The sequence below is a fragment of the Desmodus rotundus genome, chromosome 6 (assembly GCF_022682495.2).
Source record: "Desmodus rotundus isolate HL8 chromosome 6, HLdesRot8A.1, whole genome shotgun sequence".
In the NCBI taxonomy this organism is placed as follows: Eukaryota; Metazoa; Chordata; class Mammalia; order Chiroptera; family Phyllostomidae; genus Desmodus; species Desmodus rotundus.
Genome location: NC_071392.1, coordinates 44,581,368 through 44,602,786, shown reverse-complemented (window position 1 = coordinate 44,602,786; position 21,419 = coordinate 44,581,368). Strand labels below are relative to the sequence as shown.

General features: G+C 38.0%; 1 protein-coding gene across 2 annotated transcripts in view; it reads left to right on the top strand.

Moving 5' to 3' along the window:
- The window catches only part of FBXL13 (F-box and leucine rich repeat protein 13), a 287,440-nt gene that overhangs the window by 185,870 nt on the left and 80,151 nt on the right, over positions 1-21,419 (top strand). The window contains exons 13-15 of one of the 2 annotated variants that reach the window (XM_024558073.4): positions 17,001-17,099; positions 17,624-17,741; positions 17,839-18,001. The exons of the other annotated variant lie outside the window; for it this stretch is intronic. Coding sequence (XP_024413841.3) covers positions 17,001-17,099; positions 17,624-17,741; positions 17,839-18,001 — 380 coding nt within the window. The remainder of the gene's footprint in view (positions 1-17,000; positions 17,100-17,623; positions 17,742-17,838; positions 18,002-21,419) is intronic. 2 annotated transcript variants of the gene reach the window in all.

The following is a 21,419-nucleotide window of genomic DNA, read 5'->3' as shown; positions in this document are numbered from 1 at the left end:
TTCAGTTCAGAAATTGTATTCTTCATTCCCTCCTGGCCCTTGTTAATAGTTTCTATTTCCTTTTTCATGTTGATATAGTTTGCAGTGAGTTCATTGTAGTTTCCCTGTTGTTTCTGGTAGTTCTCTGTGAGCTCATTGAGCTTCCTGATAACCATTGCTTTGAACTCAATATCTGATAGTTGACTTGCCTCTATTTCATTTAGCATTCTTTCTGAGGAATCTTCCTTTCCTTTCACTTGGGAATTGTTTCTTTGTCTTCCCATTGTTTGTGAGACTCTTCTTGTTAGCCTCTGCTTCTTAAATTGATCTGTTCTGACTCCCTGGGTTTCTGGTATGAACTTCTATGGTAGAATACCTGTGAGTTTCAGTGGTACCGTCTCCTTAATCTCCTGAGCTCACTGGTCTTGGGCTGTCGTTTATGTTGGCTCTCTGTATGTCTTTGGGTGTTGATTGTTTTGGGGTCTTTCTTTGGTGGGTCCTTCCTTCCAGCTGGTTATCTGAGGGTCACTCTGTCTACCATGTCTTGTATTCTGTTGTGCAGCTGTGGCCAGGTTGTGTTGAAGCTGATTCTTCTGTGTTTACAGAGTTTTGAGGCTTCTCTCTCACTCTTGTTCAGTTGTTTGTTGTGGGTAATTTCTCCACCATTTAGTTGTATTTCCAGATCAGTCCTGGATTGAGGTTAGTGTGGCCTCCACTCCCTCCTTCACCTTATTCTGTTTTTATCTGTTGGTGGGTTTCCTCTTCTAGCATGTATACTGGTGTTCACAGCTCCCACCATCTGATTTTTCAATGTCCTCTGAAATTTTTTGTCTCCAATCTTCATATATGCTGGGATACCATTGGCTGTTCACTCTGTTCCTGAGAAGATCAGCTAGGTGTTTCACCCATGCACAGGGGAAAGTGGACTCTGTTCCTACCTATCTCACCGCCATCTTCCCCCACCCCTATGAAAATCTTTTTATGTTGCTTGTAGACAGGACTCATAAATTTAAATGTTTTTTTATAATTATTAGTTTGAATATAACTTTATGATAGCCACACTGAAAAGGAAAAGATAAAGAAATATAAACACCTATTGTTTAGCATCCATAGCTTAATGTATCTCTGTAGGCAAAATGTATAAGGATGTTTATTGCATTAAGTAGTAAAAATATGAATCATCTGGCAACAATTTTTAGATCTTGAAGAGTCAGATGACAAAATGATGAGTCTCAGGGGATTAAGATTATGTTTCCCACTCCTGAAAAATTGTTTGAATTTTTTTTAATGTTTTCTCAAAAACCATACTTATTTTAGTTTCTCCTCTGTTCCCTATTTTAAGAAGTGACTTACACACAGAATTTCATGAACTGTGCGCCAAATTCTACTTAACTTTTTGGGCCTGGGTGAAGCCTGTGGTTAGGATTGCAGCCACAAAGCCACCATTTAGCTCAATAAATCTAGACAAGTCAAGTAGCTCTCTGGATCTTGTGTTACAAGAAGAAAGTATAACGGTTGTGATTCTCTCATTTAAAAAGGAGGTAAAGCTCCATTATAATACAAGGAAAGCTGTGTATAATTTGGCCTTTGGGTGAGGAAAAAAATAAGATAGCATACTCTAGACAAGAGTGACGAAGTTTGGGAAGGGTCAGCTTCCTTTTGCAGATTGCAGCTGTGAGTCATTGTGCACAGAGTTGACAGCATGCTCACCTTTGAGGCATCTGCAGTCTTTATGAATCTTGTGTCCTAGTTCCTCACTCACGGTGGAAAATGAAACAGTTTTTCATGTTTGGCTTTCCAATGTTTTTAGATAAACATAGTAATCATTAACAAATGACCATTGACTACCTCCTCTCTTTTTGAAACTACTAATTCTACTTTACATTCTACAGATAATTTATTCAACAACTACTTGGTCTATTATACAAAACTTTGTTGCCTCATACTCTGTGCCAGGCATCATATTGTAAAGGACATGATGGATAAGATGCTGTCTGGGTTCCTCAGCAGGGATATTAGACATGGGCACAGTTAGTTCTTACACAGGCAGAAGATGCACACTGCAAAGTGAGGGCTGTGGTCTTTGGTGCCCTGAGATGTAAGAGGAAGAAACAGCTCTGCCTGAAGTGATCATGGAGGGCTACCTGGGAGATGTACATTAGTGAACAGAGAGGAGAGGCTGGCCATGAAGAACATACAGAACAAAAAGTACAGGATCATCAGAGAAAGAGAATGGCAGGACCCCAAAAGGGATTAATAAGTAGGCCCCTCTTCCTGTTGCCACAGAGGACACAATATTTAGAAGCTTTTCAAGTCCTCTTACCACAAACCCTGGGAGAGCTGCTATTGAAGATGCTGTGGAATATTTGAATGCAATAAAACAGAATGTTCCATAATGTTTTAGGAGAAATCTTTGTTTTTCTCCAACAATTCATTCTCCTTGCTAAGCCAGCCTTCTTTAGGGTCACTAAGAGGCCTTGAAGGATATATAGAGATGACTAAAGTCATCACATTACCCATTAGTCATTGGTTATAGCACTGCAGAATGAGAAGCAGCTGGAAATGGTACAGGAACACAACTTGGACTGTGTTTACCTAAGATGGATATTTCTGGCTGTCATAGAGGGTCTTGCCATATATATAATCTTTTCCATGTTGCTGAGCTAATTGATTCGGAGACAGTGTTACACAGGAGTAGAAAGTGGAAGCTTGGTAAGATGTTATCCTCACTGAAATAAGCTCTTTCTTTCTCTCTTTATTTTTTTACCACCTTCAAATGTCAGGGAGGGATCTGAGCTCAGCACTTTGCTCAGCACTTTGGTCCTCATTTTGTAGGGCTTACTTACAACTCATTTCCTTCAGACAGCTCTGTCCTGTCATGCTGATGGGTTGAGACCCACCCAGAAGCAGATGGAGAGAATTTGCCTGTGATCACCAAAGCTTCTCTGCCCCCATCAGAAGCCGTAGCTGTCTGCTGGGACTTGACATGGGAACACCACTGATATGGCCAATCTGCCCAACTTCCTAACCAATGTGAGCTTAACCAACAAAGAACAGAGTGGCAGGGTTCCAGTTGGTGTCAAAATTGAAGCCAAAAATCACCTCACAACTCAACAAAGAGAGATCAGATCCAAGTTTTGTAAGAATCCTACACAGAAAATGCAGACATCAGCTGTGGCAAGACCTGATACATAGTTAAGTATTTTACTTTTTCCTTTAGAGAGGAATTTTTAATTTCAGGCTTATATCCTATTATTTCAGTGAAGAGTAAGGACAAATAATAATTGGTTGGCTAGAAGATTCTGGCAAGGAATATTTGAGTCATAAAATATCAGCCAAGCATCTTTTTGGATATCCTAAAATAAACTGTGTAGAGAACTAAGCATTTTATGCCAGAACAAAACTAAAAAGCTCTTTCCCAGAGGTCTCCCTGACCCCCTTTTCTGGATACAGTCTTATTGGTTGATAGCACCAAGTTTTTGGCTGCACTGCAAGGAATTGCTCAGCTGTGGCTAATTACTGCTATCATTCTTTTTCTCTTGTTCAGGAAATCTTGTCAGGAACATGTTTCTAAGACAGCAAGGGAGAAAAGGTTGTTTGTTTAGGGGAATCCATCATCGGAGATACTAGTGCTAGGGTAATGGACTAGGGTCTGAGCTAAAGGGGAGGAACTTAGAAGTTTTGTAGGAAAACAACTGGAGTTGAATGTCTTAACAGGGAGAGGTGGCCTCTGGTCATGCATGGCTCTGCCACCCACAGTGTGACTCAAGACCACTCATTCATCCACTTAGCACTTATGGAGCACCCAGTCTGTGTTTGACCCTATGTCCGACACGCGGTGATAAATGGATAAGGAACATGTTCTCAAACCACCCAACATCTCTGAATACCATTTCTTTTTTGTTGTTGTTATTTTTTTTTAATTTTTTAAAATTTATTTATTTATTTTTATTCAGTTACAATCTGAATACCATTTCTTTATGTTTGCAATGTGAGGGAGGTGTTAGAATGATCTCTCAAGGCCCTCTACCCTAGTTCTTGAATCTGTCTTTGTTTGTGGGAGCACAATTCACCCAGAACAGTATCAGGAAAACTGGTACCCAACATTCACACCAGATACTGTGTTAACTACCCATTTTGATTTCTCAAGAATCTCCTGGAATAGGTAAATCTATTAAACCTATTTTATAGATGAGAAAACTAAGCATTAGAGAGGTTGAATTGCCTTTTGTGAGAAGTGAGAATGAGGCAAAGCCAGTCTCAAACCCAGATGTGCTGACTGACTCCAAGCCCATGATTCTTCCCTAGGTCCCTGTTCTCCAGATTTGTAATGTTTATTAATCTCCCCTGGACTCTTTTCTGGAAGTACTTATGTAAAATTTGTTCAAGAATCCATGGCAGTATAATACAAAATATCTCATTCTTGCCGTATGGGTCTTTCATTAGCTTTCTCTTCTTCCTGGCCTAATAAACTTTTCTTATTCGTCCCCAGGATGATCTTGCCACTTCATTCAAGCCTAGTGCTCCCACTGTTTTGCCTTTGCTTGTATTTTACCTTTGACCTGGAATCATTTTCAATCTTGTCTGTGGTCCAATTCTGTACTCTTTTCCAGACTTTATTTGTCTTACTCCTAAATTTAATTCATTCAGCCCTTACTTGTTGTCAAACACAGTGAGAAGTTAAAAAGAAAAAAAAGAGTATAAGATCATCACTTTGGGGGAAACAATACATGCATAGATTATAGGAAAGAGTTATGGGCTAAAATAAAGAGTTATAGATTTGTAAGGTTAAGGGAAGGAAAGTAGCAGGATGGGGTGGAGTCATTGGAACTTGAGGAATAGTTGAGACTTGATTGGATGAATAGAGAAGCAGGAGGAGGTACAAGGTCAGAAAAAGAGCAGAGAGATCAATTGAATACTGAATGTGGCAGTTATTGAAGAATTAATTAGCAGGAGTACTGGGTCAAGAGTTTGAACATCTGTATTCTTGCTTTACGCATTTGTAATCTGGGGAAGACAGATCACAGGATTTGAGTTTCTGTTTCCTCATCTCAGGCTACCTCAGTCAATAGGAGAAGTCCTTTTTAGAATAGCCTGTCTCTTCTTCTGCTGTTCCCACCCCCAACCATTATGTAGTATGTCATTATGTGTAAGGAGTCAGTCTCAAATGAGCTGAGACTTTTTATAACATGGTATAATCACATTCATTTTGTGAGACCTCTAACATTGTTATAAAACATGATTTCTCACAGAACCACATGAGTTAAGTAATAAAATTTAAGATATACAAGTTAAATAATTCTCACACACATTCATTTAAAAATGGAATGCTTTCCCCATCAATTTGTAATTTACCTTTAGAAAGTGAAATGCCCCAATTAAATATTTGGCATTGGAACTACAAGGGCGTGAAGGTTTCTTTTTTAACTTTACAATGTGAGGCAACAATAAGATCTTAAGGTCTTCTTTTTAGTTATGTCTTATTCAGGGCAGTTAGAGTAGGTGGTTTAAAACATGCTGATTTGGATAAAAATGTGGCCAGGCAAGCTCAGATGATCAGCCAGGCAAACCAGGAAGAGCAAACAGTATCCACCATGAATCTTAGGAAACATCAATATTCAAAGTCTCCAAAGTTTCTGTGATGGTTAATTTTATGTGTCAACTTGAATGGGCCACAAGGTGCCTGGTTATTTGTTAAACATTCTAGGTTTGTCTGTGAGCATGTTTTTGGATGATATTAGTATTTAAATTGGTAGACTGAGTAAAGCAGATTGCCTTCCCCATTATGAGTGGGCCTCAATCAATCTGTTGAAGGCCTTAATAGAATAAAAGGCTGGGTAACAAAGAATTTACTCTCTTCTTGACTATCTTCAAACTAGGATATCAGTCTTCTCCTGCCTTCAGACTTATACTCAGACAGGAACAATACCATCAGCTCTCCTGGGTTCCAAGCTTATCAACTGCAGATCTTGGGACTTCTTAGCTTTTATAATTGTGTAAGCTAATTCCTTATTCTCTCTCTCTCTCTCCTATTGGTTCTGCATCTCCAGAGAACACTGACTAATACAGTAGCAATATGATCTGGATCAAAGAGTGAAGGACCAAGGCAAGAGGTTGCTCTGGAGTCTAGTGGTGAAAGGTCTTTTGCTTCCACTATTCTCATTTTTTTTTGGATTCTTTTTTCTTCTTCTTGTTCTGATTGCTTGTTTTTTGCTTCCTTATGTTTCAAATCATTGATTTGATTCTTGGCTTCATCCACTCTACTGTTGTTTCCCTGTAAATTCTTCTTTATTTCAATTAGTGTAGCCTTCATTTGTTTTTTTTTTTTGCTTTTTAACAAAAAATTATATTTTATTAATTATTCTATTACAGTCATCCCAATTATTCCCCCTTTGCTCCCCTCCACCCAGCATCCCCCACTCCCTCAGGCAATCCCCACACCATTTTTCATGTGCACAGGTCATGCATCTAAGTTCTTCAGCTGCTCCATTTCCTTTGCTGTACTTTATATCCCTGTGGCTATTCTGTAACTACCTATTTTTACTTCTTAATCCCCTCACCTTTTCACCCAATCCCTCACACACCCCTCCCTTCTGACAACCATAAAAACACTCTCCATACCCATGATTCTGTCTCTGTTCACTTGTTTTCTCAGTTTGTTTTTTAGATTCAATTGTTGATAGGTATGTATTTATTGCCATTTTATTGTTTATAGTTTTGATCTTCATTTTCTTAAATAAGTCCCTTTAACATTTCACATAATCATGGTTTGGTGATGATGAACTCTTTAATTTTTTCTTGTCTGGGAAGCTCTTTATCTGCCCTTTGATTCTAAATGACTGCTTTTCTGGGTAGAGCAATCTTGGCTGTAGGTCCAAGCTTTTCATGACTTTGAATATGTTTTGTCAATCCCTTCTAGCCTGCAAAGTTTCTTTGAAAAATCAGCTGACACTCTCATGGGAAGTCCCCTATAGGTAACTAAATGCTTTTCTCTTGCTGCTTTTTTGATTTTCTCTTTATATTTAATCTTTGGCATTTTAATTATGATGTGTCTTGGAGTGTGCCTCTTTGCATCCATCTTGTTTGGGACTTTCTATGCTTCCTGGACTTGCATGTCTATTTCCTTCCACAAATTAGTTAAGTTTTCTTTCACTGTTTTTTTCAGATAGATTTCCAATTTCTTGCTCTTTCTCTTCTCCTTCTAGGGCCCCTATGTTATGAATGTTAGACCTCTTGAAATTGTCTCAGAGGCTGCTTATATTATCTTCAAGTTTTTGGATTCTTTTTTCTTCTTCTTGTTCTTTTGTTTTATTTTTTAAAATATATTTTATTGATTATGCTATTACAGTTGTCCCATCTCCCCCACCCTTTATTCCCCTCTGCCCTGTATACCCCCTTCCAGCTGCATCCCCCTCCTTTACTTCATGTCCATGGGTCTTACATATAAGTTCTTTGGTTTCTATTTCCTATATTATTCTCAACCTCCCCCTGTCTATTTTCTACCTATCATTTATGCTACTTATTCTCTGTACCTTTTCTCCCTCTCTCCCCCTCCCACTTCCCCGCTGATAACCCTCCGTGTGATCTCCATTTCTGTGATTTTGATCCTGTTCTAGTTGTTTGCTTAGTTTGTTTTTGTTTTTGGTTTTCTTTTAGATTTGGTTGTTAATAACTGTGACTTTGTTGTCATTTTACTGTTCGTAGTTTTTGATCTTCTTTTTCTTAGATAAGTCCTTTTAACATTTCATATAATAAGGGCTTGGTGATGATAAACTCCTTTAACTTGACCTTATTTGGGAAGCACTTTATCTACCCTTGCATTGTAAATGAGAGCTTTCCTGGATAGAGTAATCTTGGATGTAGGTCCTTGCCTTTCATGACTTCAAACATTTCTTTTCAGCACCTTCTTGCCTGCAAGATTTCTTTTGAGAAATTAGCTGACACTCTTATGGGCACTCCTTTGTAGGTAACTGTCTCCTTTTTTCTTGCTGCTTTTAATTTCTCCCCTTATCTTTAATCTTGGCTAATGTAATTATGATGTGCCTTGGTGTATTCCTCCTTGAGTCCACCTTCTTTGTGACTGTCTGAGCTTCCTGGACTTCCTGGAAGTCTATTTCCTTTGCCAGATTGGGAAAGTTCTCCTTCATTATTTGTTCAAATAAGTTTTCAACTTCTTGCACTTCCTCTTCTCCTTCTGGCACCCCTATGATTCGGATGTTGGGATGTTTAAAGATGTCCCAGAGGTTCCTAAGCCTCTCCTTATTGTTTTGAATTCTTGTTTCTTCATTCTGTTCTGGTTGAATGTTTCTTTCTTCCTGCTAGTCCACACTGTTGATTTGAGTCCCAGTTTCCATCCCATCACTGTTGGTTCCTTGTACATTCTCCTTTATTTCACTTAGCATAGCTTTCATTTTTTCCTCTAATTTGCAACCATATTCAACTGATCTGTGAGCATCCTGATTACGAGTGTTTTGAACTGTGCATCTGATACATTGGCTATCTCTTCGTTGCTTAGTTGTATTTTTTCTGGAACTTTGAACTGTTCTGTCTTTTGGGCCAAATTTCTTTGTCTCAGTGCACTTGTTATGTTGTAAGGGGTGGAGCCTTAGGTATTGCCAGGGCAATACTCACATCATTGCGTTCTGGTGCTGTATGTGGGGGAAGGGTGCAACAGGGAACAATGCTGCTTGCTTGACTCTTGGCTAGCTTTCAGTCACTTGCCTCACTACCCACAAGCAATTTGGGCCCTTCTGGTGCTGATTCCCGGGTGGGAGGATTTGTGTAAGATCTAGGACCCTGTGGGTCTCCAGCAAACTTTCCTGTTAGTCTGGGAGTTTCTCCCACTGCCACAACTCCCACAGGATTTTTCAGTCAGAGGTTTTGAGGCTTTATCTCCCTGCACTGGAACCCTGGGTTGCATGGTCTGTCTGACCCCCCAGTTGTTCTTCTTTGTTTATCTGCACACAAATTTGGGACCACCCAGTCCACCAGCTGCTGCCTCGCCCACCCCAGTCCTCTAGCCTTGGCCTTGCTGCAAGTCCTCTCTGCCATGGCTGCCTGTCTCCAGCCCTCCTAGCAGTCTGGATGAATGTTTCTTCTTAACTCCTTGGTTGTCAGACTTCCATACAGCTGGATTTTCTGGCAGTTCTGGTTACTTTTTGTTTTTAAATTTTTTTATTGTCCTTCTTTTGGTTGTGGGAGGAGGCAAAGTGTGTCTATGTATGACTTCATCTTGGCCAGAAGTCTGAGTGTAAACATTTTTAAAAGCATTTGATGCCTATTGGCTTGCCAGAGAAGATGACACAGTTTCCACTCTCAGCTGGTAGTGTGTGAGAGGGCCCTCCTCCCACACACTGGCTTGGCTGTTTTTCTCAATTGAGTTCTGTAAGCTTTGCAGGAAAAAAATACCATTCCCACATTCTGGCATGGGTTAAGTGTCAGTTTCAGTGTCTGATAGTGTGGTGAGAGTTCATGTTTTTCTATATTTCTGTAGATTCCCTAGTTGGAGGTTAGGAGACTCACTAATGCTCTGAAATGGATATTGGGCTAAGGCCTCTGAGTTGTAGAATTTCATTATACTTCTGGAAGACTGGTACAGGCATATCTGATTTTGTTGTGCTTCACTTAAATTGCACTTTGCAGATATTGGGGTTTTTTAATTGTTTTTTTACAAATTAAAGTTTTACAGAAACCCGGGTGTCAAGCAAATATATCAGCTCTGTTACTCTAACAGCATTTGCTCACTTCATTTCTCTGTGCCATACTTTGGTAATTTTCACAATATTTCAAAATTTTCAGTATTATTATATTTGTTTTGGTGATCCACAATCAGTGATCTTTGATATTACTGTTGCAATTATTAGGATACCATGAATCACACCTGTACAGGATGGTAAACTTAACAAATGTTGTATGCGTTCTGACTGCTCCACTGACTGGTCATTCCCCTGTCTCTCTCCCTCTCCTTGGCTCTCCCTGTATCTTGAAACACAGCAATATTGAAATTGGGCTGATTAACAACCCTCCGATGGCATCTAAGTTTTCAAGTGAAAGGGAGAGTCATATGCCTGTCACTTCTTATCAAAAGCTAAAAATGATTAAACTTAGTGAGGAAAGTATGTCAAAAGATGAGACAGGCTAAAAGCTAGTCTTCTTGGGCCAGACAGCCAAGTCGTGAATGCAAAGGAGAAGTTCTTAAAATAAATTAAAAGTGCTACTACAGTGAACACAGGATCAATAAAAAGCAAAATGGCCTTATTGCTGATACGGACAAAGTTTTAGTGGTGTGGATAGATCAAACCAACCACAACAATTCCTTAAACCAAAGTCTGTTCCAGAGCAAGGCCCTAACTTTTTTCAATTGTATGAAGGCTGAGAGAAGTGAGGAAGCTGTGAAAGGAAAGTTTGAAGCTAGCTGAGATTGATTCATGAGGTTTAATGAAAGAAGCTGCTTCCAGAACATAAAAGTGCAAGTTAAAGCAGTAAGTGCTGATGTAGAAGCTGCAGCAGGTTATCCAGAAGATATAGCTAAGATAATGAATGAAGGCAGCTACACTAAAGAAAAGATTTTCATTATGGACAGACAGCCATATGTTGGAAGATGCCATTCAAGACTTCCATAGCTCGAGAAGAGAAGACTATGCCTGGCTTCAAAGCTTTAAAAGACAGGCTGACTCTGTTATTAGGGGCTAATGCAGCTGGTGATTTTAAGTTGAAGCCAGTGCTCATTTACCATTCCAAAAATCTTGGGTTCCTTAAGAATTATGCAAAATATGTACTACCTGTGCTCTATAAATGAAACAACAAAGCCTGGGTGACAGCACATCTGTTTAGAACATGTTTACTGAATATTTTAGGCCCATTGTTGAGACTTACTACACAGAAGAAAATCTTTTAAAAATATTACTGCTTATTCACAATGCACCTGATCACCAAAGAGCTCGAATGGAGATATACGACAAGATTAATGTTTTCACATCTGTTAACACAGCATCCATTCTGCAGCTCAGGGATCAAAGAGTAATTTTAACTTTTAAGTTTTATTATTTAATAAATACATTTTTAAGGCCATAGCTGTCATAGATGATGGTGATTCCTCTGATGTATCTGGGAAAAGTAAATTTAAAACTTTCTGAAAAGGATTCACCATTCTAGATGCCATTGAGAACATTCATTATTCATGGGAAGAGGTCAAAATATCAATATTAACTGGACTTTGGAAGAAGTTGATTCCAACCCTTATGGATTACTCTGATGGGTCAAGACTTCAGTGGAAAAAGTAACTGCAGCTGTGGTGGAAATAGAAGTGGAGCCTCAAGATGTGACTGAATTGCTGCAATCTTATGATAAAACTTTAACACATGAAGAGTTGCTTCTTATAGGTAAGCAAAGAAAGTGGTTTCTTGAAGTAGAATCTACTCCTGGTGAAGATTCTGGGAGATTTTTAACATGACAACCAAGGATTTACAATATCACATAAACCTAGTTGATAAAGCAGTGGCAGGATTTGAGAGGACTGACTTCAATTTTGAAAGAAGTTCTACTGTGGGTAGAATGCTATCAAACAGCATTACATGCTACAGAGAAATCATTAATGAAAGGAAGAGGTAACCAATGAAGCAAACTTTATTGTTGTCTTGTTTTAAGAAATTGTCAGAGCGAACCCAAACTTTGCCAACTACCACCCTGACTAGTCAGTAGCCATCAACATTGAGGCAAGACCCTTCACCAGCAAAAAGATTGTACCTCGCTGAATATTCAGATGATGCTTAAAATTTTTTTTAGCAATGAAGTATTTGTAAATTAAGATGTGTGCATTTTATATGCACCAGGAAATCAAAAATTTGTGTGACTTGCTTTATTGTGACATTCACTTTATTGTGGTACTCTGGAACTGAATCCACAATGTCTCAGAGATATATTTGTATTCTGTACTATACCCACAGTTAGACCAGTGCCAAGATGCTCCCACTAGGGACTCTTTTCTGCACTGTCACTGTGAAAGAAATATCTAGATCATTTGTCTTAAGCGACTTGGCTCATGTTTAAAAGCTCTAGGTTGCCAGTGTGCAACCACGCAGGGCTCATACCAAGGGCCAGTAAAGAGCTTGGTGAGCCACGCTGGTTTGTAAAAGGTCTTAAAACAAAGGTGAAAAGATGCTGTTGTAAGTAGGAGGGCCAACAGGTCTACAGTGAAGAATCAGGGACTGTAGTAAAAAGGCTAAATGCAGAGCTCCTCAAAACCTGTACTTAATATTTTCCTGCAAGAAGTCTATAGCAGATGATACAAAATGGCCTAAGAGCTTCCTTTTGCTGTCTTTTCCCAAAAGATGTCCTTTTCTGTTTCTTTTCTATTACATGGTTATTGTAGAATGTTTGAAAAGCACAGAAACTATCCACACTTTAGAGATGATCACTGTTAACATGTTGGTGCATTTCTTACTATGATGGTTAATTTTATGTGTCAACTTGACTAAGCTATGATGCCCACTTGTTGTTCAAACACCTGTGCAGATGTCATCATGAAAGGCTTTTTTTAGATGTGATAAGCATTTAAGTCAGTAGACTTTGAGTAAAACAGACTACCCTCCATAACGTGGATGGGCTATTCAATAAGTTGAAGGCCTTAAGAACAAAGACTGCGGTTTACTGAAGAAGAAGCAATTCTGCTTCCAGAATGATGCATAAACCCTGCCTGAGTTCCAGCCTGCAGATTTCAGACTCAAAACTGCAACATTAACTTTCCCCTGAATTTCCAACCTGTCATCTGCTGTATAGTTTATGGACTTGCCAGCTTCCACAATCACATAAGCTGATTCCTTAAAATCTATCTTATTGGCTCTGTGTTTTTCTGTAGAACCCTAACTAATACACTAATACACTTACCATCATTCTTTTGCTCACTCATTTCCTCTGGATTAACATTTCTCAAATTATAACCTGCATGTAAATCACCTGGGAACCTTATTCAAGTGCAGCCTCTGTGTCAGTGTATGCTGGATTAAGATTCTGCATTTCTTTTATTTATTTATTTTTATTGTTGTTCAGTTGTCCCCATTTTCCCCTCACCACTCTCCCCTGCCCTATCCACCCACACCTCCCACACTCAATCCTCCCCCCTCCATTGGCTTTGTCCATGGATCCTTTATACATGTTCCTTGATGACCGTTCCCCTTCTTTCCTTTGTTATCCCTCTCCCACCTCCCCTCTGGTTACTGTCAGTTTATTTCTATGTCTCTATGTCTTTATTTTCTATGTCTCTTCTTTATTTCTATGTCTCTGGTATATTTTGCTCACTTGTTTGTTTTCTTGATTAGGTTCCACTTATAGGTGAAATCATATGGTATTTGTCTTTTACCACCTGGCATACTTCACTCATCATAATGCCCTCCAGTTCCATCCATGCTGTTGCAAAGGGTATAAGCTCCTTCTTTCTCTCTGCTGATTAGAATTCCATTGCATAAATGTACCACAGTTTTTTGATCCACTCATTTGCTGATGGGCACTTAGGTTGCTTCCAGTACTTGCCTATTATAATTTGCGTTGCTATGAATATTAGGGTGCATAGGTTCTTTTGAATTGGTGTTTCAGGATTCTTAGGGTATAATACCAGCAGTAGAATTGCAGGGTCAAAAAGCAGTTCAATTTTTAGTTTTTTGAGGAAAATTCCATACTGTTTCCACAGTGTCTGCACCAGTCTGAATTCCCACCAACAGATTCTGCATTTCTAACAATCTTCTAAGTAATGCTCATGCTGCTGGTCCACAGCCCACACTTTCAGTAGCATGGATTTATATAACCAACTTTTTCTTTTAAACTATATCATGATCTCAGTTAGTCTCCTAAAACATTATTTGTAGTAACTGTATTATGTTCCCCCATAAGAATTGTCACAGTTTAGTTAACATATTTCTTGTTATTTGAATTTTAGTTTGATATTGTTTTTTCAATATTATGGATTTTTGCAATGAATATCCTCATATATAAATCTCTGTGTGCAGCATTATGTCCTTAGGATAATTTTGTAAAAGAAATTTTTTAAAAGAAAAGGGCCAAAATAGATATATTGTTCAGGCTTTAGAAATATATTTCCCAAAAGCTGTTTAGAAAAAAATTGTATCCAAGTATCTTGGTCCATTCAGGCTTCTATAACAAAACACCATAGGCTGAGTAGCTTAGAAACAACAGACATTTATTTCTTGCAGTTCTGGAGGCTGAAAGGTGGAAGATCACCCTGCTGGCAGATTCAGTGTCTGGTGAGGGTTCATATCTTGGTTCCTAGACAACACCTTGTCTCTGTAACCTTACATAGTGGGTTATAGTGAGGGATCTCACTTCTTTTAGAAGGATACTCTTCCCATATATGAGGGCAGAGTCCAAAATTACCTCCCTAAGGACATATCTCCTAATAAAATCATCTTGGGGGGTTAGGATTTCAACATATGAATTTGGGGGTAGAGAGGGACACAAACATTCAGATCATAGCACAAAATATATTCCCACATAAGGGCTTGGTTTCTGCAACAAGTGAAGTTTGCGTGCTTTCGAGGGCTTCCCCTCACTTTTGACTTGGCATTCACATTGTCAGTGTCTGCTGGGCAGCAGAACCTACCCCAAACACATGGATCTCATTATTCATTCATACATTCTTCCATTTGTTCATCTGATCATATTACTTGATTTTCTATTCAGTTAGTACAATAGGCACTCTGCTGGGAGCTGGTGTATAGGGGACTTAGTTCAATTACTGATCATAAAATTAACTTAATTATAGTTATGATAATTGGTGCTCTAAGTGTATAACAATAACCTGGCCTAATCTAAGAGTCAAGGTCACTTCTTGAGGAAGTGGCATTTGAAATAAGCTGTGGTTGTTCTAGGGATGTGGCACTCAATTTCCTAACCCTTGCTAGATGGAGGTTCTAATGACAGAACCTTGGAAGCCACCTTTAGTGAGTGATGGTACACATGAAGTCTCCAAGGTCTCCCAAGAGGTTCATTGTAGCTGCTGTTCCTTTTTCTCCCTTTATGCTATTGTGGAGGTGACTCTGCTGCCTATTCCTGGGTGGCGTCTCAGTTTCCCATTACTGAATCTGAACATCATCTCATTTCCCATCCATGCTCATTCATTATAGGAAATGGAGCCTAAATAACAACTTATCATAGGCAAATAAGGGCCTAAATATCATAGGCCCTGACAAGGTGCCAGGGCCATTCAATGGGGGAAAGAATACTCTCTTCAACAGCTGGTGCTGGGTAACTGGATATCTGCATACAACATGATAATAATAAGAAGAATAGTAATGATGTTGGACCTTACACCATATGCAAACATTAACTCAAAATGGACCAATGACCTAATGTAAGAGCTAAAATGAGAAAACTGAGAAGAAAACACTGGGGGGTAAATCTTCATGACCTTGGATTTGGCAATGTGTTCATGTCTAGAATACTGAAAGCATGAGAAATACCAACAACAAAAATAGGTAAGTTGCACTTCATCAAAATTCAAAATTTGTATATCAAAGGATGTTATTTAAAAAGTCAAGCTAAGCAATGAGGAAAATTTTTGCAAGTTATATATCTAAGGATATCTAGAATATATAAAGAACTCTTACAACTCAACCAAAAGGCAAATAGTCCAATTTCAAATAGGCAAATGACTTGAATAGACATTCACCCAAAGAAGATGTATAAGTGACTAATAAGCACATGGAAAGATGCTCAATATCATCAGTAATTAGGGAGATGCCAATCAAAATCACCACCAAGTACTACTTCAACCCACCAGGAAATTTTTAAAAGAAAGAAAAACATGGACAAATGGAAAATAAGTGTTGGCAAAGATGTAGAGAAATTGGAACCCCCATAGACTGCTAGTGGGTACGTAAAATGGTGCAGCCACTGTAGAAAACATTTTAGTGGTTCCTTAAAAAGTTAAACATAGAATTACCATAGGACCCAGTGATTCCACTCCTAGATATATGTCCAAAAAAATTCAAAGGTGGTACTCAAACTAATAGATGTACATGCATAATAATAAGAGCACTATTTAAAATGCCCAAAAGATGGAAACAACCCACATATTCATCAACAGATGAATGGGTAAATGAAAAATGGTATATCCATACAATAGAATATATTATTCAGCCATAAAAACAAATAAGGTGCTGATTGATACTTGCTACATAATGGATGAACCTCAGAAACATTATGCTAAGTGAAAGAAACTAGACACAAAAGGCCTCATATTATATAATTTCACTTATAGAAAATATTTAGAATAAGTAAATCTGTAGAGACAGAACTCAAGTTAGTGATTAACCTGTGGGATTGGGAGAAGGCAAGAAGAGGAAGCAACTGCTTAATAGGTACAGGATTTCCTTTTAGGGCGGTGATTCTCAACCGGTGTGCTGCAAGAATTTTTAAAACGTGCAATATCTGACTATTTAGTCATTGGCACTGACCTCTTTCCCCTTAGACTGTCAAATAAAAAGATGACAACAGCCAACACAACAATAGCCAACAATTCATTTTGTGAATGAATCAAAATTATACCCATGTTTTGTCAGATCAACATAAATATAATATTTGTTGGTGTGCCACAAACATTTAGTACTTAGTCTATGTGTACCATGAGATGAAAAAGTTTGAAAATTGTTGTTTTAGGGAGATAACATGTTCTGGAACTAGATAGAGATTGTGGTTGTACAAAATTATTAATGGTTAAATAGCTTATCTAAGTGATTAATTTTATGTCACATGAATTTTACCTCAAATAGTTAATATGTTAACTAGACTTATTGTGATCATTTAACAATGTAGACATATAAAACATTAAATAATAAAGAAAGAAATCAAGACTAGATTCTTTACCTCTATGTCTGCTATATTTTATGGTTTCAATTTTATAACTTAGTAGCAAAATCATGACATACCTTTGTTTATTATTACTGAGGGGTTTTATTAGATTTCATGCTAATGGGTTCTCCCATTATTTTCACCCGCTCTGCACAATTCAGATTTCAGTCCAAGGCTTCAGAAACATTGCAGACAGCTGCACTGGGATTATGCATCTGACCATCAATGACATGCCAACTCTGACAGACAACTGTGTAAAAGTAAGCAGTTGGGAAGTACATTTTCTTCTCAGTTCCATTAGATGGGCACATTTTGGAACGGCTTGGATTACTAAAAAATATGGGTGGGCTTTTCTATCAGTTGTTTTTTTATATTAAGAAAATCATTTAAAATTTATGCATACACATACATTTGAACATTTGAATTCTTAAATAACCTAAGAAATTTTGTTTCACAGTTAGGGTATTTTTGTTTCAGTGATATTTTAACCTAAGCAGAATTTTTAAGTTTAGTTCTACATGTGAGGCTTCTAAATGTAGTGATATTTTCAGCATTCTATCTCCTCATATTTTCCCATACTTTCATAACATGATTTGATTCTGATTCCTCTGCATTATTCTAATATAAGTGTACTAAAATATCATGGAAAAAGTTATTTTCTTTGAAAAAGGAAACTTTAATAGTTAATGTACCTGTTTCTGAAACTACTAAGAGAAAAAAAATGACTTCATTACTTTGCTAAGCTTGTACTGTGGTTAATTTAATTATCTTTTTTCTTCTAAAGGCTTTAGTTGAGAAATGTCCTCGTATTACATCACTGGTTTTCATTGGTGCTCCACACATCTCCGATTGTGCTTTCAAAGCTCTTTCTACTTGTAACCTCAGAAAGATCCGATTTGAAGGTCTGTGGTATTAAAAATGTTGTTCAGCATTAACTTTTACCCTTGTGGCAATTTAAATACAGCACTTGTCCTTTCTTCTGTTTTTTTTTTTAAACAGGAAATAAAAGAATTACTGATTCATGCTTCAAATTTATAGGCAAGCATTATCCAAACATTAATCACATTTATATGATGGATTGCAAGAGAATAACAGATGGTAGCCTCAAGTCACTCTCACCTTTGAAACGACTCAGGGTGTTGAATTTGACAAATTGTGTAAGGTAATGAGTCATTCAATCAAATATTCAAGAAACAATGAAAATCTGGGGTGTGCCAGGACTCCTTAAGGAGCCCATTGGTGGCAGTAGAGTAAACATGTGAGTCAGGAGTCCGAGTGCAGGTTAGTGTAGAGTGCTGGGAGGTAAGTGTAAATGCAAAGGAGGGGCACCCAACCCAGACCGTTTGTGTGGGGGTGCAGGCAGATTCTCAGGGAAAGCTCAGGATATGTGGAATCACAGGCTCTTCTAAGATTAAATGAATTCACAGAAACACTTACGGGCTGTCTTTCCTAATGAGTGTTCTCACAGCTGGTTCAGTTAATAGGGCTTCTCGCAAATGGACTTTCAACTTGCTTATGAGGAACCAGTTTTGGGTACTGGTTAGATTTCTCCTCTGTGTGAGTTTGCTGACAGATACACAGATGGTGAGTTCTTACTAAAATTCTCTTCAGTTGGGCTACTATTGGGCTTCTATCCTAGTATTCTCAGGGGGGCAAGGATGAAATTCTTGCTCAAACCTCTTCCCCAATAAATATCTCAGCCTCTTGCCTATGTAAATTTCTTATAAGTATAGAGCCAGACGATAACAAAAAAGCATTTGACGCTTGATGAAGTTGGCTAATATTTGGGAAAATATAAGATAAGTCAGAGTAATAAGCTAAGCTACACAAAATCTTAACCCATGTTCCCTATTATTAAGGTGGGAAAGCACCATGTGTCTGGGAGGGGATAACATAGGATTTAAAGTAGGAAAAACATGGGTTAGGAAATGAGGCCCCCAGTCAAAGGGCTACAAAGAACTTGGGCCTCCTGCCAATAGCTATTGAGTGAGCTTGGAAGCAGACCCTCGGTCTCAGTGAGGCCTCCACATGACTAAGGCCCCAGCTGGCATTTTGGCTGCAAGCCTATGAGGAGGCTGGCGTGGTGATGCCAGCACAGTGTGTATGTGTGTAACAGCTAATCTTATTAATATGTGAAATAAAATTGAATCGCACTCTTCTATTTCACTGAGGCTCTGTGGTTTAACTAATTTTAAAATAAATGAAGGTTTTCTACTACAGGCAGTATAATTTAAAAACCTCTTCAAAGGGCACTGCCACAAATAATTTAGATCCTTGATGGAACATATTTTCAATACACTGCAAGGCCGCAAAGAGTAAGAAAAATACCTAACACCCAATATCTTGATTCTGTACCACTCTCTCAATGAACAGACTTTCTGAGAGGAAAAGTGAATAGCAAGGAAACATAAAAGATAGAGCTGTTCTGAATATAAATGTTCATTTTCATACTGCAGTTGAGAGAATCAGTTTTGAGCAAGAATCAAGACAGGGAAGTGGAACCTGAGACCCCTGCAAGGTCTGGACCTTTTCAAGGCGGACAAAGTGGTCTCAGGTAGCATCCCAGGCTTCTGGAAGAAGTTAGCTCAAAACTTTCTGGAGGAGAGAACTTCTACGTAGGCCCTCAGGATTTCCACAGACTAAGATTAAATAAATAGGTGTTCACAATTAGAGATCATCAAGCGTACAAAGACATGAGTCAACATGAAAGGAGTTACCAGGAACAGCAAAATATGGTTGACCTTCAAATAATTCATGTTAGAATACCATGTGTAGAATATTAAGTAACCATGTATGATATGTTTAAAGAAATAAATAATGGAATCAGAAATACAAGCAGGCAGTAAAATATAAAAATAACTATCAATAGATTCATTTTTAAAAAACAACTTTTAGAAATAAAAATAAAATATAGTTATTGAAATAAAGAACTCATGGGTGGCTAACCAGAAGATTAGAACTCACTAAGGAGAGAAGTACAGAACTGGAAGGTAACCACTTCCGTGACAGCAGAGTAAAAAAAAAAGATGAAAAACATGAAAGAGTATAACATAAGGTGAAAAGACAGAAATGATTTAGTATCAGAGTTTTAGATTTTAAAAATTCATCCGTAAAAGACACACCTAAAATAATAAGCTTGAGAGTCAAACAATATACATTTCTCAACCACACATTAATCCTTTAAAAAACTGACCTTTTAAAAACAAGTTCCTACAACCTTTAAATTATTGGTATCAATAAATTATATTCTCTTACTACAATTCAATTAAATCAAGAATTAGTAACAAAAAGATAAAATACATACATGATTTAAACGTAAAAATTCTAGGGCATCACAATCACCTGAGGAGCTGAATAACACTACATCCAGAGCCCTACCCCACCCTGCCCCAGAGCTATAGAATCTGACTATTTAGGGATAGAACCCCAACTCGTGTGTTTTTTCTAAAAAAATATAGAGGCTTTTGATGCACAGCCAGGTTTAAAACTACTGAATTAACCAATTAACTTGGACCACTAACTGAATAACCCTTTTCTTTTGACTTCTGATGCCTTCTGGATTGTAATATAGGTTTGTACATACATACATACATGCATGCATATATACAGGTACTTAACCAAATACACATACATTCACATATATGTGAGTATACGAAGTCTGTCCAGAAAGTATCCAGCCACGTACTATGCAATATAGAGACATTTATTGAAGAAGACACAAGATACAAGAAACATTGTACATAAGAAAATGATGCCTCAGTGCCCTTCAAATTAGTCACCTTGGGACCTCACACAGTTCTCCCAATTGCCATCAACTGCCCTGTCATATCTTCCTATAACTCATTGACAATCTGAAATCTCCTTTCTTTCAAAAGTGATTTTAGTTTTGGGAAAAGCCAGAAGTAGCAGGGCACCAAACCTGTGCTATAGGGCAGCTGAGTCACCTGAGTGATCTGATGTTTTGCCAAAAATCTCTGCATGAGACGTGAAGCTGTTAATCACCAGTCGCCCATAGCTGCGGACCTCTGAATCATCTGAATAGTTTCCAGAGAGGAATGTTCAAGCTTAATACAAAATTTATGCAGATTTGTTGTTCTATTCACTCAGTCATTTTGAATGCAATGGCCACACAGTACACATGCTCAATCAATGACATCCACTGCCCCCACTGACTAGTACAGTGAGGTCAACATTGTTCACACATGTGCATTCCAGTCCACTCTCCTTGGCTGCCAGGTTATATCGATGTCTCACAAACTGTTCTTGTTATGTTAACAATGGCTGGGCTTTTTCCAGACAGGCCTCGTGTGTGTGTGTGTGTGTGTGTCTGTTCTAAGGCTGTCTTCTCTGTTCAATTCACTTATCTGTCTTCTACCTAATCTTGCACAGTATTTTACCTATAAAATGGTAAAAATCCAAGTATTTACCTAGGATTGTTGTGAGGATCACATGGTTAATTGATGCCTGGATCACAATATGTACTCAATAAATGTTTATTATTATTATTATTGCTCTATGTTTTAATATTTAATTAATAGGATGAGATCATCCTTATCAGTAGTCTTTTAAAAAATATTTAT